We start from the raw sequence: 17,500 nt of genomic DNA, 5'->3' as shown, positions 1-17,500 counted from the left end.
GTTCTATATAAACACCTCAGTCAGAATGAATGAGCCCAAACAGATGGAAATTTACATCATAACCAATCAAAAGAAAAATGTCACCATGTAATCGATTTAACTGCATTACTTTCTGGCTGTGCTCTTTCTGTTCACACCCGTCGTAATGTGCATGTTTCTCTCCATGCCAAAAACAGCAGCTTCCAAGGTGAGCTGAACAAGGTTGTTTTAAATAGAAACGCTTGAAGAAATGAAAAATGATTGGACACCTAAACAAAGATAAAGAGATAAGATAGCCACTGAGGAAAATGAATGCTTGACATATTCATCGCTTCTGCACATGTCACATACAGTGTCTGTTCTGATTTAATGCGCTGACACCCGTGAACACCAGACAATATGAAATCACACCTCATGTTAATAGTTGACCAAGAAATCTGCTATTTGAAACATAATTTGAAAAGGAAACATGTGTGTAGCAGCTGTGTCTCTCTTCTACTCCGTCCCCCACCTCTGTCTCATCATCCTTACTTCTTATTTCTCTCTGCAATTCACCTTCTTTCATATCATTATCATTAGAAAAAAAAGCCCATCACTGCCAGAAGTTTGGATTATGTGTGTGAGTACAGTTGATGTACTTAATGTAACGTATTCCAAATACAGTGCGTCTGTATTGTGCATATGTGATATGGGAGCCAAATTGGATCAAAGCAATCTACTAATCCAAATACTTGTGTTAGGTTGTGTATATACAGCTTGCATGCTGTGTGTTTAAAGGTTTCAATGCATGTTCTGTTCACCCATGGTGTTCCTGGGGCATATGTTCATGAATGTGTCTGTAGTTTCAAGTGTGTCCTTTTTGCTGTAACAAAGACAGATCAATCAACACAGTCAAAATCACAAGTTCCTATACAAGCAGGGCCGAGAGGGCCGGCGTTCTGCTTTTATTTTTGTTCTGAGAGTTGCCCCCCCCCCCCCCCCCCCCCCCCCCCTCCACTATCCTCCCAGAAACATCTAAAGTCATCGGCGCTATTTTGTTTCCAGACCTCAGCCTCTGAGAGGCGGTTAAAGCATGCCGCTGCAATCAATGCCCCCTTCATGACTGCAAAGGTTAGACTGTAGACTTTTTCAAAGAAGCCACTTCCTTTCTTGTGGCATCCCTTTCAAATGGAGGGAAGGTGGCGAAGACAGCCTCCTCTTGGTCAAATTACAAAGGTTGTATGCATGATGCCCTTGAAAGGAATATGGTAGAAGTGTGGGGATGCAGGACGACACGAACACACACACACATAACGGAACAGACACATCAAACCCATCCAATACAAACGCTATATGCGCCCTCTTTCATGTCTGATGAAAAAATCTATATGGACAAAAAGTATGCAAGAGGAGAGAAGGGAAGAAATGAAGAGAAGAAAAGAAGTTTTTTGCAGCCGGGCACCTCACAAGGAATTGCAGAGTATCTATTACACATCAAAGCCATTTCACTCATTTCTTTCTCTGTGCTCTGTTTACCTTCAATATAGAGACTAGGTTGGAAAGTGGCAACGGAAGGAATGAAAAGGGAGCGAATGTGGCAGGGTTTGCTTGGCAGCGTGCATAAGAGCACACACGTTCTCATACATAAAACCTGAGATATACTTTTTTTCCATTGTAACTGAAACTTCATTAAATTATAGCATTATGATTGAGGATTTAGATTGAAGAACAGACTGACATGTGTTCTCACTGGTCACCTTTTTTTTTATTTTTTTATTTCTAATAGAAAACAGACCTCGGCGGACTGCCTGAGCCGACGTTTGTGAATAAGTTCTGCACAGAACAATGTGCCACGCTTCATGCCAACTGCTTTGTTTCAACCCAGCCTGGTGGAAAATTGTCATCACTAGCCAGCCATTCTAATGGAATGCAGTGTAATGAGATTAGCTCTGTATGGAGGTGATATCTAACATTTGGCTCATGCATGAAATCTATAAGCTCCGTCCTACGCACACAAGTTTGTGTGATGGTTGTTAACTGGGAGATAAAATGGAGGCAAACATACGCACATTCATTATATGCACATCAGTCATGATGTGCATATAATGAAGTTGGCCAACTTGTCAGCACATTTGCTGCTCAGTCCATCTTAACATGGAAAAGACAGTAGTGTTTAACTGCAAAACTTGATAGAAGCTCTTTGTTTGCAGTTGAGGAAAAAAGCACCTTGTTAAGATGCTTTTCCGTACAGTAAAGGAGTCGGGGTGACTTTGGGACATATTGGTAGCCGCCAGTGCCGCACACTCAAAGGTGAAGGTGGAGATTTTGATTTGAGAACACCTGTGGTCTCCACCAGGTAAAGTTTGAAAGTTTCCAGCATGCTGGGGGAAAAAAAGATAGAAAAAGTTCATCCTTTACAAACTGAACAAGCAGCTGACATCAAAAAACTCAGATGCAGGCACATGCCCACACACACACACACACACACACACACACACACACACACACACACACACACACACACACACACACACACACACACACACACACACACACACACACACACACACACACACACACACACACACACACACACACACACACACACACACACAGACAGACAGACAGACAGACAGACAGACAGACAGACAGACAGACAGACAGACACACACACACACACACAGATGAATTCCCATCAAACATCAGAAGCAGGTATAAGGGCGAGATCAAGAGAATTCCCGCACAAAATAACATCTACAACACAACATCAGAAAAGAACATTCTTTCATGTTAGAAATGAAAGGAAATTTGATTTTCCCACAATGCGCTTTTGCAAATTTCAAGAATAAAAGGCGTTGACAATTCTTCTTTTGTGGCTCCGACACTATATGTAAAGCTATTTCAGAGCAAACCAGTAATAACAAGCCGGAGCCACAGCACACGGATCGAGCTCGCAGCACACCGATGGTCTATGTGTGTTACTGATTAGTCAAAATATTTCTACTTCAAACTCTGAATTAATAGATCGCTGAATGATGGAAGATTGATCCCTTACTCCTTTCCCCTCTCTTTCTTTCTCTCTCTCGCTCACAACACACACACAGTGACAAAATGGGAGCAAAAAAATGAGAGCATTCCCTACAGAGCTATAGTGACACTGCTCCAGCAGAATTATAGAAGGAGCTTCCACCACGCTGTCACTCATTACTCAGACACAGATGTGAATTGTGTTATAACCAGATCAAGGGCCCCATATTGCACCCGGCGCAAAGCAAGCGCCTAAAACACCGGAGGATGGGGTAGTGGCGCCGGCAAGAATTTGAATCCACTGTCACCACTGCTATGAACACGTCGTCTCAATAAACATGAAAATATGATGCAGAGAGGGGCTGAGGGAAGCTGGGATGTTTGGATAAATGCAATTTGATTTTCTGACGCCTGCACTGCTGCTTGAAAAAAATGAACTTTTCACAACTTTCTACCGCAAGCAAAGAATAACGGTATCGCAATTTAGTTCCCCCCATGAGGGGTGTGGTTCTGGTGACTGGCCATCGGGACAAACAGGATTTTTCCCGGTGGTCCCGATGGCCAGTCCCACTATGTCTTGACCAACAAATCCTTGTGTGAAGTCAGTGGGAGACGGCACTCTGGTTGGCTTATTGCATGTTACACCCAAAACACAACAATTAATAACTAATAACCGACCCTTTTGAACCATGTGCCAGGTGCATGTATTTGGACACTAAACCCCTATATGTTACTTGTACCATGTTTTTAACGCCATGTAGTTTTACGTACTCACAGGCAGATGGAATCCTAATGTCAACAGACTAGTCACAATCACAATGTTCACATGCTCCTGTTCACCGGTTACAACATTTTTTCACTTGTGTTTAACGTGTTGGCGTTCACGTGCACTTATTAGCACTTATTAGCACTTAAACGCTTATTACAGAACAGCTAAGGCTGGCGGGGAAAAGTCGTGGCGATGACACCAAAAGAGAAGTCAGGGGGATCTCAAAAGTAATTGCTATTCATCCTACGGGTCACAAACTAATGTTTGTTTGCGGTCGCTGCTTTCGGATTAGATGATACCAGCTGTAAAACATGCAAGCGGATGTTCAAATGCGATTTCAGTGTGATGCACGTTCACGTCACATGCCAGTTATTTCCTCCACACCAACAAACATGCTGTTGCTGTGTGTAATTTTTTATCCAGTTTTTCTTCTCCAAAAAAAAAAAAAAGAGAAGGAAAACATATGTAGCGCAAGGTGTAAACACACACAGCTGTCTACTTCAAAATGCAGAGGGATCTGATGCCAGACCACCTCAGTGGGTAGTCAGATCTCAGCCAGGAGTGTGTGTGTGCTCAGTACTTTGTGTTCTCATTTGTGAAGGAGTGCTGCATTCTGGTAGAGGCCCCACTCTGAAGTTTGCCAGCCACTGAAAAAACTCCTCCCATTCGTCAGCCTTTCCCTCATCCCCAGAAAGGACAGTGTAGCTGCGTCCATCACGTTTGATACCTCCTTCAAAAGCAAAATAAAATATGACTCGGTCCATTTCAAGTGAAGATTTAATCCATGCGGTTTCATAACCAACACCTGCCTCGTGTGTTCCCGCTGCCAGTGCCTCCAGTCAACCTGCTGCCTGCATAATACACAGGGAAATGTGAAACACAGTGAAAACAGTGCGGAGACAAATAAATACCAGCTGCAAATGCAAAGGCAATGATCAGATTGATCATTATCCAAACACCATATGTGGAAACAGATTGCATTTCCCTAACAGTAATAAAGAGGGCATCAAACTCGATGCAAGAGACATGCTTATGTTAGCTGTCAGTTTACAACGTCTCAGTCAATTTGCCTGATAATATCTGGCTTCAACTTGGCAAGCAGCCCAGCTTGCTTTTTTTTGGTTTTGTTTTTAAAATCTCCAGGGTTTATGTTAACCGGGATGACGCCATTTTGGTGTCAATTTTACAGGTTCACGGGAACATTATCCATTTTCAGTATTCACTATTTTGGTTCTCTGAACTCTCTCTCAACTCTCTCATTCTGGCCTTTTTGTCTACCCTGGACTCTCGCCCACAGCCTCAGTTCTTCCTTCCCATCTGCATAATCTAGACGTTATGTGCCCCATGCTTAACTCTTTCACTCTTTCTTCTCCTTTCTTCTCATTCCTCTCTCTCTGACTGTTGCTGCATTATCATTAGTCACCATCTGTGGCTCTCTGAGGCAAAACACACCCCTCTGCCGTGCTCTCCATCACACACACACACACACACACACACACACACACACACACACACACACACACACACACACACACACACACACACACACACACACACACACACACACACACACACACACACACACACACACACACACACACACACACACACACACACACACACACACACACACAGGTGGTGTCAAAGACCGTGTCCCGTTTTGATTCCGTTTCCTCTAACACATTTACTCTCATGCTTTATTAATTCATTAATTTATTTTATATTATCACTTTTTACCTCCATGCTCCCCATAAAAAAAGAAAAGGGGCATCAACATGAGGTCTGGGAGATATATTAATGTCGACATAAATTCCTCTGAAATGTATTTTGGAGTCAACAACCCAAAGAACATCTGGAGTTAATCACAAGCACAGTTTGCCATATTAAAAAAATGAATGCATGCACTAGATGACTATAAATCTTTATGCACAGACAGTAGGCAATGAAGTCACTAATACAAAATCAGAAAAGCACCAGACAGCCCAAAATCGGCTGCCGTGATACTGATACTTGTGCAAGAAGTGTTTATTGACTCTTATCGACTCTTACAGGATTGAACTATAATAAATATATCTGCATTTTCGCTAATGACAAAGAATCTTAATCAGTACACAGCAGGCATATATCAATATGATGTGTAAATGTATTCCAAATGGAATAAAGAAGAAGCCTGACGTGGAAAGCATATTGCATGTGAATTCATGTGTTCAATTCAAGTGCTATTTTCAGTTTTGCAAAATGAGGAAGTGTATAATACAAGTTTCTCTATTCGTTCGTCACTTTTTTTAGCATCCCTCTCCCTCACTTTCTCTCCCCCTCTGTCTCAGTCCCTCCACATTTCCCTGAGCCTATTTCATGCCCCTGAAATCTGGCGTCTGGTGTCGGTCGCCTCGCCGGTACATGGCTCCACTCATCCCGCTCCATATTGTTCCGGTGTTCCGCTTCATCCCTCCCTCAATCTCTCCTCTTTTCTTCCTCCTCTCCTCGCCTCTCTTGCTTCATTTGGCTCATGATGAGGTGTCACCGCTCTGCCCTTGAGTGGGCGAGAATCCCCTGTGACAAAAACAAAAAGTGTGTGTCTGTGTGTGCGCGTGGACGCCGGCCCAGGACACAATGTAATGCGATTGCTTGTGTCTGCTTGGCGGCGTGTACTGTATGTGTGAGTGTGTTCGGTATCTGTGTGTGGCCCAGTCTGACCTGTGGAAGTGACAGACATCGGGATTGTGCTGTCACAGCAGGAGAGGAAATGATTTACTTGTCAGGGGAGTGAGGGACAGGAAGGCACAGATAAATGCACTGTGCTGCTGGTAGGATAATGTAAAGTAGCTGCGCTATACTGCTGGGACACATACTTGTGGGTCTACTAATGCAGAGGGAACTATAGGCCACGTGTTGCCTGCCTGCTGCAGTGCATGTTTATTTCCAGTCATGACTCACATCACGTCACATGCCTGTCTCTGATATCTCTGACTTACTCTGCAACCTAGAGACCATACGCTGTCGTGCACAAAGCTGTAACATTCGTATCATCAAAAGACATACTTGATTTGATTATTATTTTTGAATTAACTAGATAATGAACCATCTGAATTTGAGTGGACAGAATCATCATCTGATATTTGACTACTCTTTAATTTGATTTACACAACCGAGCTGGTTTGGTTGAACTAGACCGAACATGACAACGGAGGGACGGTTAATCATCAACCGGGCTAAAAATCCGCTCACGCTTCATTCATTTGATGCATTTCCTTTGACTCTCAGTTTGAGCAGTGTTCATTTAGTGACGGGCAACAGAGCCTGCGGTTTGGTGGGTGACAGACGGGACAAGATGGCGTCTGAAAAGATGAATATGAGCCTCTCGTTCCAGTGTCACTTCCACAATCTCAGTAAATGATAGCTACGCTTGGGCACAGGATAGTCGACTCGCTGCAGGGAAATGACAAACTAAATGTTATTGCAGAGTAAAGGTTATGCCCCATGTGTGAGTTGAAGGTTGAGGAGACAGCAGGGGAAAGAAAATGGTGCAATAAGCCCCCGTCTGCTCGAAGTTGTACACATTTCTCATCAACGTAGATCCAGACTGTCTCAGCGTTGTCTGCCTGGACTTTGGTTTGAAATCAATGAAATATCGAACTACTGTATTACTCCACATTTCCTTAAAGTTAAGTTTAGTTTAGTTACGGCGAATATGAGTGAACATGAAGTAAAATCAGCCCCTGTAGCTAAAAGCATTCACTTACATTCACGATCAATGTTAAAAACTGCTAAATCTGCCCCTGTGTATGCATCAATGCCACAATAAAGAGGCATTGATTCGCGTAACTGACAAACACACAGGTGATCATTAGCCCGTCATAGCAGGAGCATGTAACAATTACCTGATTTTGATTACCTCGTCATTGTTGCATTATTTAATTTCAAATTATAATGTTGTTGACAATTTACAATTATCGCTAAATGATCATGGTACTTTGGGGGAAATTAAATGAATGAATGAAATTGATGAATAATGGATGCGAGTCCCTGTTCTAGCCTCACGGTGCAAAGCAGTCTATTAAGTTGTCATCGCTGGTCAGGGGGACAGAGAGTGCAGCAGTGCACGTAAGAACAAACGATTCGACTGTCCCTTGGTGGTGGGATACACCTCATACTGAAGTGTGAGAGTGAACAGGTCTTAACGCTGAAATGGAACAGCATCATTTCAACGATTTGGACGGAGGCAAAATGATTTGCCTCGTCTTGAAAGGACTTAAAGGGGGACCAGGTAAAAAGAAAAACATTTATAAAATCCGAAGGGACAAACGCGCGTCCCTCATCGTATGAATATAGCTTGAAAATCTAAATATTAGCAATGATTTATGCAGCCTGTCACTGGCAGGCCAGTTGATAAACAGTAAGCATTTCGTTGTCAATGCCAGAATCAGAGCAAACGTTGAATCAGGGCCATGCAATCAACCAGTCTGACATATCAAGGATGTCTTTCACCATGAGCCTTGATCACTATATTGAAATCTAATTTTTCTGACATTGCATTCTACTACACACTGCCTGAGTCAGCACATAAATACTGCCCCTCCATGAACTATTTAGAAGAGTATAAGAAAAGTTTTACTATGGAAAATAACACTCCCATCAATGACTCACAATTTTTCACAGAGAGATTCTTTAAGCTTTCTATTTTTGCATATAACATTTTTTATTTCTTTCAGCTATTCTTAGAACTTACCTAGTGCAGCACTACACTGTGATTTCAGTGGTTAAAATGGCTGTACCTGCATATAAAAATTTTGCCTAGCTCAGCTGGAACCATAGGCCAGCTTCATCCACATCTCCTCAAACTGCCAAAGCTGAAATGACAGATTTGGGAAACTGGTTTAATAAAGCAATAATAACACACACCATTTCACACAGGCCATGGAAGAAATCTCTTATCCTCGCCAAGTGTTTAAACCGTTTTATTATGGTTGTAGTTAGTTTGCTTTTGCCAGGACAAGGAGTTTGGAGATGCCACTTAATGTAGGAGTTAGGTCAATTGAGTCAATTCACATAAATACATATACCGCCTGGACTGGAAAAACAGCACAGCAGCAGAGCTGCATCCGGTAGAAAGACCATCATGTGAAAAGAAGATACATGTAGGGGGATATAGGCTCCAATTTTCTGCAGAAAAAGTACAGTGCTGTATGATTTCCATTGGAATTACTGTACATGTACAGAATCATTCTCATGAATTACCTTTGGGAACACATAAAATTGCTTGCTCTCATGCACTCACACACACGAGCATCTGAATAACTGTAGTGGTAGAGGGACTATGTACTGTAGACGCAATGGTATGCAAAAGTATGACCTCATGGCAGAAAAAAAATCACACGCACACACACGCGCACACTGTCTCTCTCACACACACACACACACACACACACACACACACACACACACACACACACACACACACACACACACACACACACACACACACACACACACACACACACACACACACACACACACACACCCTGAGGCTTGCAGAGGAATGGTGTAGTTTGAGTGGCAGGTACTGAGGTGCAGTGTGTGTGTGTGTGTGTGTGTGTGTGTGTGTGTGTGTGTGTGTGTGTGTGTGTGTGTGTCATTAATGCCATGAGTGGTGATCTGGGGCCAAGGTTTACACTAAATAAGCCTGGGGCTAATATGTGTTTGTTTTTGTTCGCTTCTGTATTTTTATGTGAATGTGAAGGGGTTGTACAGTGTGTCAGTGCATCCACACACATTTTCCTCTAAAGCGTATCCGCAGTACGTGTGCGTGTGTGTGTGCGTACGTGCGTGCGTGTAATTATGAACACTATACACCCTTGAGCCTCCCCCGGGCCAAGTTCAACACCATCGTGTTTCCTCTCCACTTACAAAACACCTTTGCAGTCCATTCTGCCTCTACTTTGGACCATAGCATCCCTACACACATCTTGCCTCTCAATAATTTCTTCCCTGTGGGTTTGAAAATGCCTCTACGTAATTGTTTCTTGGAGGATGCTGCCTGTGTCCCTAAAACATCTTGGATGCTTCAGTAAATTCTGCCTGAATGTAGTCAGTGTTCAGTGTGTTCAGATTCCAACACCATTTACTTGCAGAACACACAACTTAACTGGCAGCATACATTAGATTCTGATAAAAAAATAATAATAATAAGTCTTGGCAGTGCCAGTATTCCCTAAAAATAATTGAATTTGCCCTGTTCGATGCACAGCTCATTAACCTTTGTTTTGACCCCCAAAGTCCACCAGACGTTTTGCTAATAATGATTTTGATGGCTCATAGGTGTTTGTTTTGCACAGGCTTGTGTTTTAAACATCACACTCACCTACAACGGTTGCTCAATGCACCACCTGCCTGCACCCTCAAGAGTTTCACAGCACCCATCTGATCCATAATCCATTGTACCGTGCCCTCCCGTCATATGGAAGTCAGCATTCTGTGCCCGTCACCATCACATTTCACCGAATACATGTTTATGCAGTGATACTTGTTGTTTTAGTTTTATAAAGACTCATCAGGTGCCAGATTAGCAATTGTTCTGTGCCCAGTCAGCCAAGTTGTAGGTTATTCAGCCTCCTATAAAACACGATAGCCCAGCTACGTCTTCAAGAACCTACAGACTATACAAGACTAAACAATAGTTGGGTGTCAAAATGCCTTTCACCACTGCAGGCCAGACCGTCCACACTGTGTTCCCACCACACTATTGGCTCCACCAGGAAATGCTGCAATAAAGTAGCCGGCGGCACTTCGATGAGTAGTCAGCTTTTTGGCCAGCAGTCGGTGCTTATGGAAAGCTCTGCAGAAATCTTGGTGTATATTCCTTAAAGGCTGTGCAGAACAGCTGGTCGGGTTTAGCTTCAGCCACTTCATTATGTGGAGTGGTGTGGAGCACACACAGACAGAAAAAGCACTTGAGATCCCACAGTGTGAATGACCTCACTCTGTTGCTCAGCACACATAATGGCATTGCTCTCATACACCTAAATATATATGCACATACATATACAGTAATATCGATATAATGGAGTGAGGTGAACAAAAAGGAGACTGACTTCACTTGGCAGCTTCCCTTGAATATGGGATGCTCACACTCCAGGGTGTATGCAATGACGTGTGTGTGTGTGTGTGTGTGTGTGTGTGTGTGTGTGTGTGTGTGTGTGTGTAGTGAATGAAATGGTCGAGAAAGTAAGCAAAAATACAAGAGAGCAGGTAGTATATTGGAGGGTTTCCCAGTCAACCTTGCCTTTACTACAAGGAAATTATTTTACACAGACACATCCTTAACTTGTTTAAAATCAAGTTAATGTTGTTTGCAGCTTATGTGATAAAACTATTCATTCGAATTCATAAATGGAAAGGAATTGCTGCTCTGCTGTAATTTGATCCCCTTTGGTCAGGCCTTCACCTTTCTATCCCTCATCCCGACTGTTGTGGAGGCATGATCAGCCAGCCCCCGCCTCACACTTGACCTTTGTGGGATGCATGTGCAAAAGCCAAGGTTGGTTGTTGCTCAGTGCTCACTATGAGACAACATCATCATGGATAAACCCCCGAGAAGCTCAGTCTGAAGAAGAATCACCTTGGCCATACAGTAGCATACAAAGCCAAAGCTGACATTGTGTTCTTTTCCATGAATAGTGGGGTGTTTTATCATGTTAATTTTAGAGCTGTGTGATGTATTCATATGTTGTCTAATGATTTAAAAAGTCAAACACCAGTTGCCTTTTTTTTACCACCTATACGCAGGAATTGTATCAAACAGTACTGAGCAGCCACAGATGATCAAAACAAAGCCTAGACTAAGACTCTTTGCAGGATGTCGAACAGCATTTGACGAAATATCACGCAGATGAAAGGAGACAACAGCGACTTATATTCTGCAAAGACACGGCCCCACAGTATATAAATACATGAATCCTTATCTGGATATAAAATAAACTCCATCAGAATATTTTGGTCGCAGCCTTATATGACGTGTGCACAAGTTTTGCAATAAACTCGACTTAGTGGGTTTGTTTTTTCTCGAATGACAAGACTTGAAAGAGCAACACAAAGAGGAGGGAAATGGCTATGGGACGAAAGGGAATACAATTGTAACAGTAATAACAAACTTAATCAACTTTGAATTGCAACCATTATCTATCAACTCCAGCTGGTTATTAACAGCTGCTCCACCACCACGATTGCAAATGCAGTTGGAAAACCGATGTCTTCTGAAATGAAAACACAAGTTTCATACTTTGGACAATGGCCTATATGATCAGATTGCTCTGGAATGACATTGTATCAGTGTCAATAAATGACAGAATGTTGTATTATGTTATGTAAGGGAGCAAAATAATGATAACCCTTATATAAAATTGAATGATTGAAGTCCCAGTAGCCTTCTATATTAATAATACATGGCATATCAAGTTGCCATCCAACTGAGAATTCTTCTCGTTACCCTTCTGTTTGCAACAGTACTGAGGGACCTCCAATTGAATCATAAATGATGATAATTTCCCACTTATTTAATGAATTCATTTTTGTTTAATTAAATAGCGGTGATGCATGTGGAGTCCCGTCAAAAAGGTTGAGAAACTGCCTGGTGGTTAAGCCCACATGTGGCTGCCTATCAATACAAAGCTGTGAAACATTTGGCACCCAGGGGAGGCTTTGTTATTAATGTGATGTCACCCTCAATAATCCTAATAGATCATAGCCTATCTGCTGTGGTTTTAAAAATGGAGTAAGCATGTAGGCTTTCATGTTTGGGAGAGCACCACAATAACATGAATGAAGTCTGTTTGGCTCAGGGTGAGGTGCCCACTTTTCAAATTGTGCAGCTGTCACACTGGCAGCTTCGGCAAACATGACTGCCACGAGGATGTATTGTATTTCACACTGCAGCACATTAAATCATCAGTGCATGAGTGGCACGCTTCTGCTCGTATCATGGTAAAACTGAACCGCTACCTGCTGATACACAGATGAACAATTGTGCCCGCCCGAAGGTTAGCGAGGCAGGCATGGGGCTGCAGGCTTGCTTAAAAGAATGAGTAATGTCCTCCCATCCCTCAGCGGCTACTGCTGAAGTGCCCTTGGAAAAGGCACTGAACCCTCAATTGCTCCAGTTGAGCTGCTTGGGGTCCAAAAATGCTATAAAAAAAAAACTCTGGCTGCACAGAGTAGTTAGGGTTGTCTGAAAGAGTGCAACCAGGGCAGGAAAGCAGCCGCCATGCAAATGCTGGTTCACTTTGGCTGAAGCTCGTACCAGAAGCTGATGTAGTTTGCCAGCCACTTTGGCAGGTAACTAGCCATCCTTTGGAAGTTGTGCTTCTGAAAGGTGGTCGATAAAATGGTGAAAACATTTGATAAATATGAAGACTATATCAGTCACATCATTTGCTAACCAACCTTAATAATTTAGAGGCTTTACTCTAAATTTAGTTGTGCCAATCGAAACCATTTATCCAAAATAGGGCGGGTTTGATACAATGATTGACAGGGGTATTCCACTATGAAGACAGTAATAAAAAACCTTGATGCTTTATTTCTCTAGAAGAAGAACAAGCAACTGCTGTAATCTTTTTTTTTTTTTCATTTTTCTGTAGCTGTTTGTAACATGTTTCATTTTGCTCTGATTTATTTTTCTGCAAACTTTGATAATTCCCCTGGTGATCAAAAATGAACTGAGGGGTTCAAGACCCATTGACAAATGTAAAAGCATATGGAGAGGCTAGTCTAATGTTTTGGCCTTTTTATGTCGCTTGCTGTAAAAAATAATATATTTTCCTCTGGGATAATAACGATCTGACCTAAAGTGAACTGTTTATAACAGGGTTAAATTATAATGCAAACCCAGCCAGACCAAAATTAGACCACTTTTTGCTCTTTCTTTACCTGTCCCAAGTTGAAAGCTTCTGATCCAGAGGGTCAAAGTCAGTCTGACTGCCTTTATTATACTGCATATAATTTATGGTGCAGCTATTACTAAAGATCAATAGCACTTAAACTGCACCATTGATATTGAAACCTGCACTGATTTACAAGCAGATCTTTGGTCACACACACACACACACACACACACACACACACACACACACACACACACACACACACACACACACACACACACACACACACACACACACACACACACACACACACACACACACACACACACACACACACACACACACACACACACACACACACACACACACTTTGTATATTTGATATAATGCAGTTTCCTCCCAATGTTTTCATTGTTCATTTCCAGTGATTGCTCTTTGCATATGAGACATATACACACACGCACAAACACACACCAACGCGCACACACACACACACACACACACACACAGATTAGATTTTCATTAGATTGGATTGCTATGTGCAATTTGCAAGCCCACATCCACAGCAGGGAATTTTTGCACAATCAAGTTAATTTCTTATTAATAAAGAAGGAGTGGCAATAGCAATATTCTTTGAAATCGGAGATAAAAACCCTGGGGCAAACAGCATTTGGTAAAAAAAAATTGAGTTAAAAGAAGATTTCGGCACTTTTCAACTTGAGTGTTGTTCTCATAATTGTGGCTGCTCTGTCTTTGGGGCATCATGATTTGCACTCGCCCTCTCTGCTGCAGAGATTGGGGATCTTTTTTTCATTTTTTGTGTTTAGTTTTAGCCGCATACAGAAACTAGTTTCAGAAAATATGTATGCAAAGGCTCGTGCTGCTTAACATGGGCATTGCACGGGGTTGTGTTTCCCAGATATCTGCAACGTAGCGGTTAAGTGCAAAGTTAGCATTACCTGTGGTCAGATCGGCGACAATTATGACAACACCAGGTGTGTTACATAGTTGTACAGAAACAACTCAACTTGTCTTGAGTGAAAGAAACTCAAATCCACGTCCAGTTGTACACCTACTGTATGTACGATGACCTGGATAACTGAGAATCCTCCCAGACAAATTATGAGAACAGCAAGCCATTTTGAAAAACACCAGAATTTCCATTTAACATACAGTATCATGATCTTGGAGTTTCTAAGGTTTTCTTTGGGAGTGAAATCTGAAGATATTCAAGTGTAAGTACACCCTTAAATTCTGCCAGAAGCCTCTCTGCCAGCATTTAAAATAGGAAAATCAGTGAAGGAGAGAAGACGATGGGCGGTGTAGCCAAGTAGTGTGTGATGCAGAGGGTCAGGGGACAGGAGCTGAGCTACTGCCTCTGCTATGAGAAGCTCTCCTCAGTGTGCATGCAACCTTTTTTTTTCTCTGCAATTATCGACCTTGCTCGAGCGAAAGCTCCCAGCAGCTCCGTGTGAGCTGTTGTGTCACCGTCAGGGAGGCGCCAGAGGGTTCGACTGAACCGGACTTTCAGATCCAAAAGCACCTAACAACCTAATCTTGAGCAGAAAGACCAGTTTTTACCATTTATGTACAGTATGAATTTTGCTGGAAATATCAACATCCAGCAAACCTCTATTTAATTATACAACACTAAATGTATGGTGTACTTTGTCTTTAAACATCAGAGATATAACACATGTGTATTCTGTCTACATTCTGTTATATATCTTTTAAATGTTTAATTTGTCAAGGATCTTTGCATTACAACACACTGAATTACATCACCGAATTGCTTTCCAAGATGACAAATGGCTGGAACTTTGATAATAACCCCCCCTGAAAGGCTAAACTATGATGTTGTAAATACGAGAAACTACAATATTTAAGTATATGTGCACGTTACACTCTCCGATAATACAATACAAAGTCAAGTCCGTTAATGCCACAAACAGGTTGGTACCGAACATGGCTTCAGAAAAGAGCAGACGGCCCATCCAAGTGATAAAAAAGCATGAACACTCTCAAAGTCCTGCAGATGAAGTTCACTGACACACAGTTGAGGTCATCAGAATGCCGATTTCCATCTTTGAAATCCACAACCATCCGGCTGAGTCAAAGTCAATTCGGGGCAGTGCATCAGCGCAATATCGAGGATCCCCTTCTCAGAAGTGTGATAAAATGTTACTTGAAATGTCAAGCCCACTGGGGAATCTCACTGATTTGCCGATTTAGTTATCAGGAACAGCAGTATCACATATAACACTGATATTTCCGCCCATAAGTCCTGTCTACAGTACGTCCCACGTTGAGAACTCATGGCATTACACTGACAGTACATGTGTGTGACACTGGATGTCTGAAGTGATAGCTACCAACCTGAGCTCATCTGATTATCACTGTTAACTCTGTCCAGGTTTTGGAGGACCTCATTTGGAGGCGTGCAGATAATACACCGAACTGATAAATGAATACCAAGTCAAACTAATTTGTGAGAGAGTGGGGAAGAGGGAGAGAGAGACAGATGTGATAACAGGCGAGCATCTCTTCTCCCTTCCCTTCACTCTGCTTTCCTCTTATGTTTTATTTTTATTTTGTTCTGACACAGACCCTCTGCACAGTTATAGATGTCCCACCGACGCCCACAGCAGCTCTCCGCAACAAGCGTGCGAGCAAAGCGTATTGAAATTCACCCCACGCACCCGACACTGACAACAGGCTCTGCCTCTCTTTCCCCTCTCTTTATTCCCGAACCAACACAGAAAGAGTGTGGGCTTAGGCTATGTGTGGGGGGAGAGAGGGAGAGAGAGAGAGAGAGAGAGAGAGGGAGGGAGACCTGGGGAGATGGGTGCTCCTGCTCCAGCGGCAACCCCCTTCAATTACCGAGCACCAGCCTCCTGAAGCCCCAGGGTCGCCAAGTCCAAAGCGGGAACCTGGTAACCCATCCAGGCTGCGAGCCATTCGGCCAATCATCCAGCAGCTTTACCCTTCACTATCAGTCACTCTGCTGCGTATTAGTCCGGCCAGCCACCAACAGTCATCCGACCTGCCACCCATCATCCCCAGTAACCCAACAGGTCACCATTCCTCCATCCACCCATTCATACACAGGCTCCATCCATCCATGGATACACAGGCTCCATCCATCCATCGAAACACAGACTCCATCCTTCCATCCATACACAGGCTCCATCCATCCATACACAGGCTCCCTCCATCCATCCATAGGCTCCATCCATCCATAGGCTCCATCCATCCAGCGGGGAATCACAACTCTCTCACCGGGCACAAGTGCGCGCCGCCGGGCTGCGCGCGCCTTACCTTGAGCGCTTCTATATCCAAAGACGCCGACCGGTCCATGGCAGAGAGTGAACTACTGCAAATCAGTCAGAAAAATAGCAGTCCCACGGGCGAAACGGATGAGAGGGGGGGAGATTATAAACGGAGACGGACACACACACGCAAAAAAAAGTTGTGATGCTCTCTAGAGTCTCAAACTCTGCTGCAACATCCTCTGGATTATTGTCAGGATTAGGTTATTAATATTCCACCACCGCGACGGGTTTTCTCAGTTTCATTCCTCCCGGTGGGTCGCTTGGTAAAATCAGGACTCCATGCCGATGAAGACCCCCCGCGATCACCTCCAGTCCCGGGCTGTCCGTGCAGGGCACAAAGGGAATGATAAATGAGTGGAAATAGATGAGAGAGAATCAGCCGTGCGCGGACTAATGTTCCAATCTGTGGCTTTTGCGCACTTCTCCCCTGTATGCGCAGATATATGCCGTTATGTCCCGATGGATCCCGGTGAACGTGAGTGTGCCGTGTCTGCTCATGCAGTGGTCCGCAACTGGAGAGGAGTCCGGATCAGACA

General features: G+C 43.2%; 1 protein-coding gene across 2 annotated transcripts in view; it reads right to left on the bottom strand.

Moving 5' to 3' along the window:
- The window catches only part of LOC118313099 (zeta-sarcoglycan), a 274,953-nt gene that overhangs the window by 257,429 nt on the left and 24 nt on the right, over positions 1 to 17,500 (bottom strand). For both annotated transcript variants that reach the window (XM_035638350.2, XM_035638349.2), the window contains exon 1: positions 16,951 to 17,500. This exon is cut by the window's right edge and continues 24 nt beyond it. In XM_035638350.2, the coding sequence (XP_035494243.1) occupies positions 16,951 to 16,989 (39 nt within the window). In that variant the 5' untranslated portion in view covers positions 16,990 to 17,500. The remainder of the gene's footprint in view (positions 1 to 16,950) is intronic.

The sequence above is a fragment of the Scophthalmus maximus genome, chromosome 8 (genome assembly GCF_022379125.1).
Source record: "Scophthalmus maximus strain ysfricsl-2021 chromosome 8, ASM2237912v1, whole genome shotgun sequence".
In the NCBI taxonomy this organism is placed as follows: domain Eukaryota; kingdom Metazoa; phylum Chordata; class Actinopteri; order Pleuronectiformes; family Scophthalmidae; genus Scophthalmus; species Scophthalmus maximus.
This window is presented reverse-complemented; position numbering and strand designations above follow the sequence as displayed.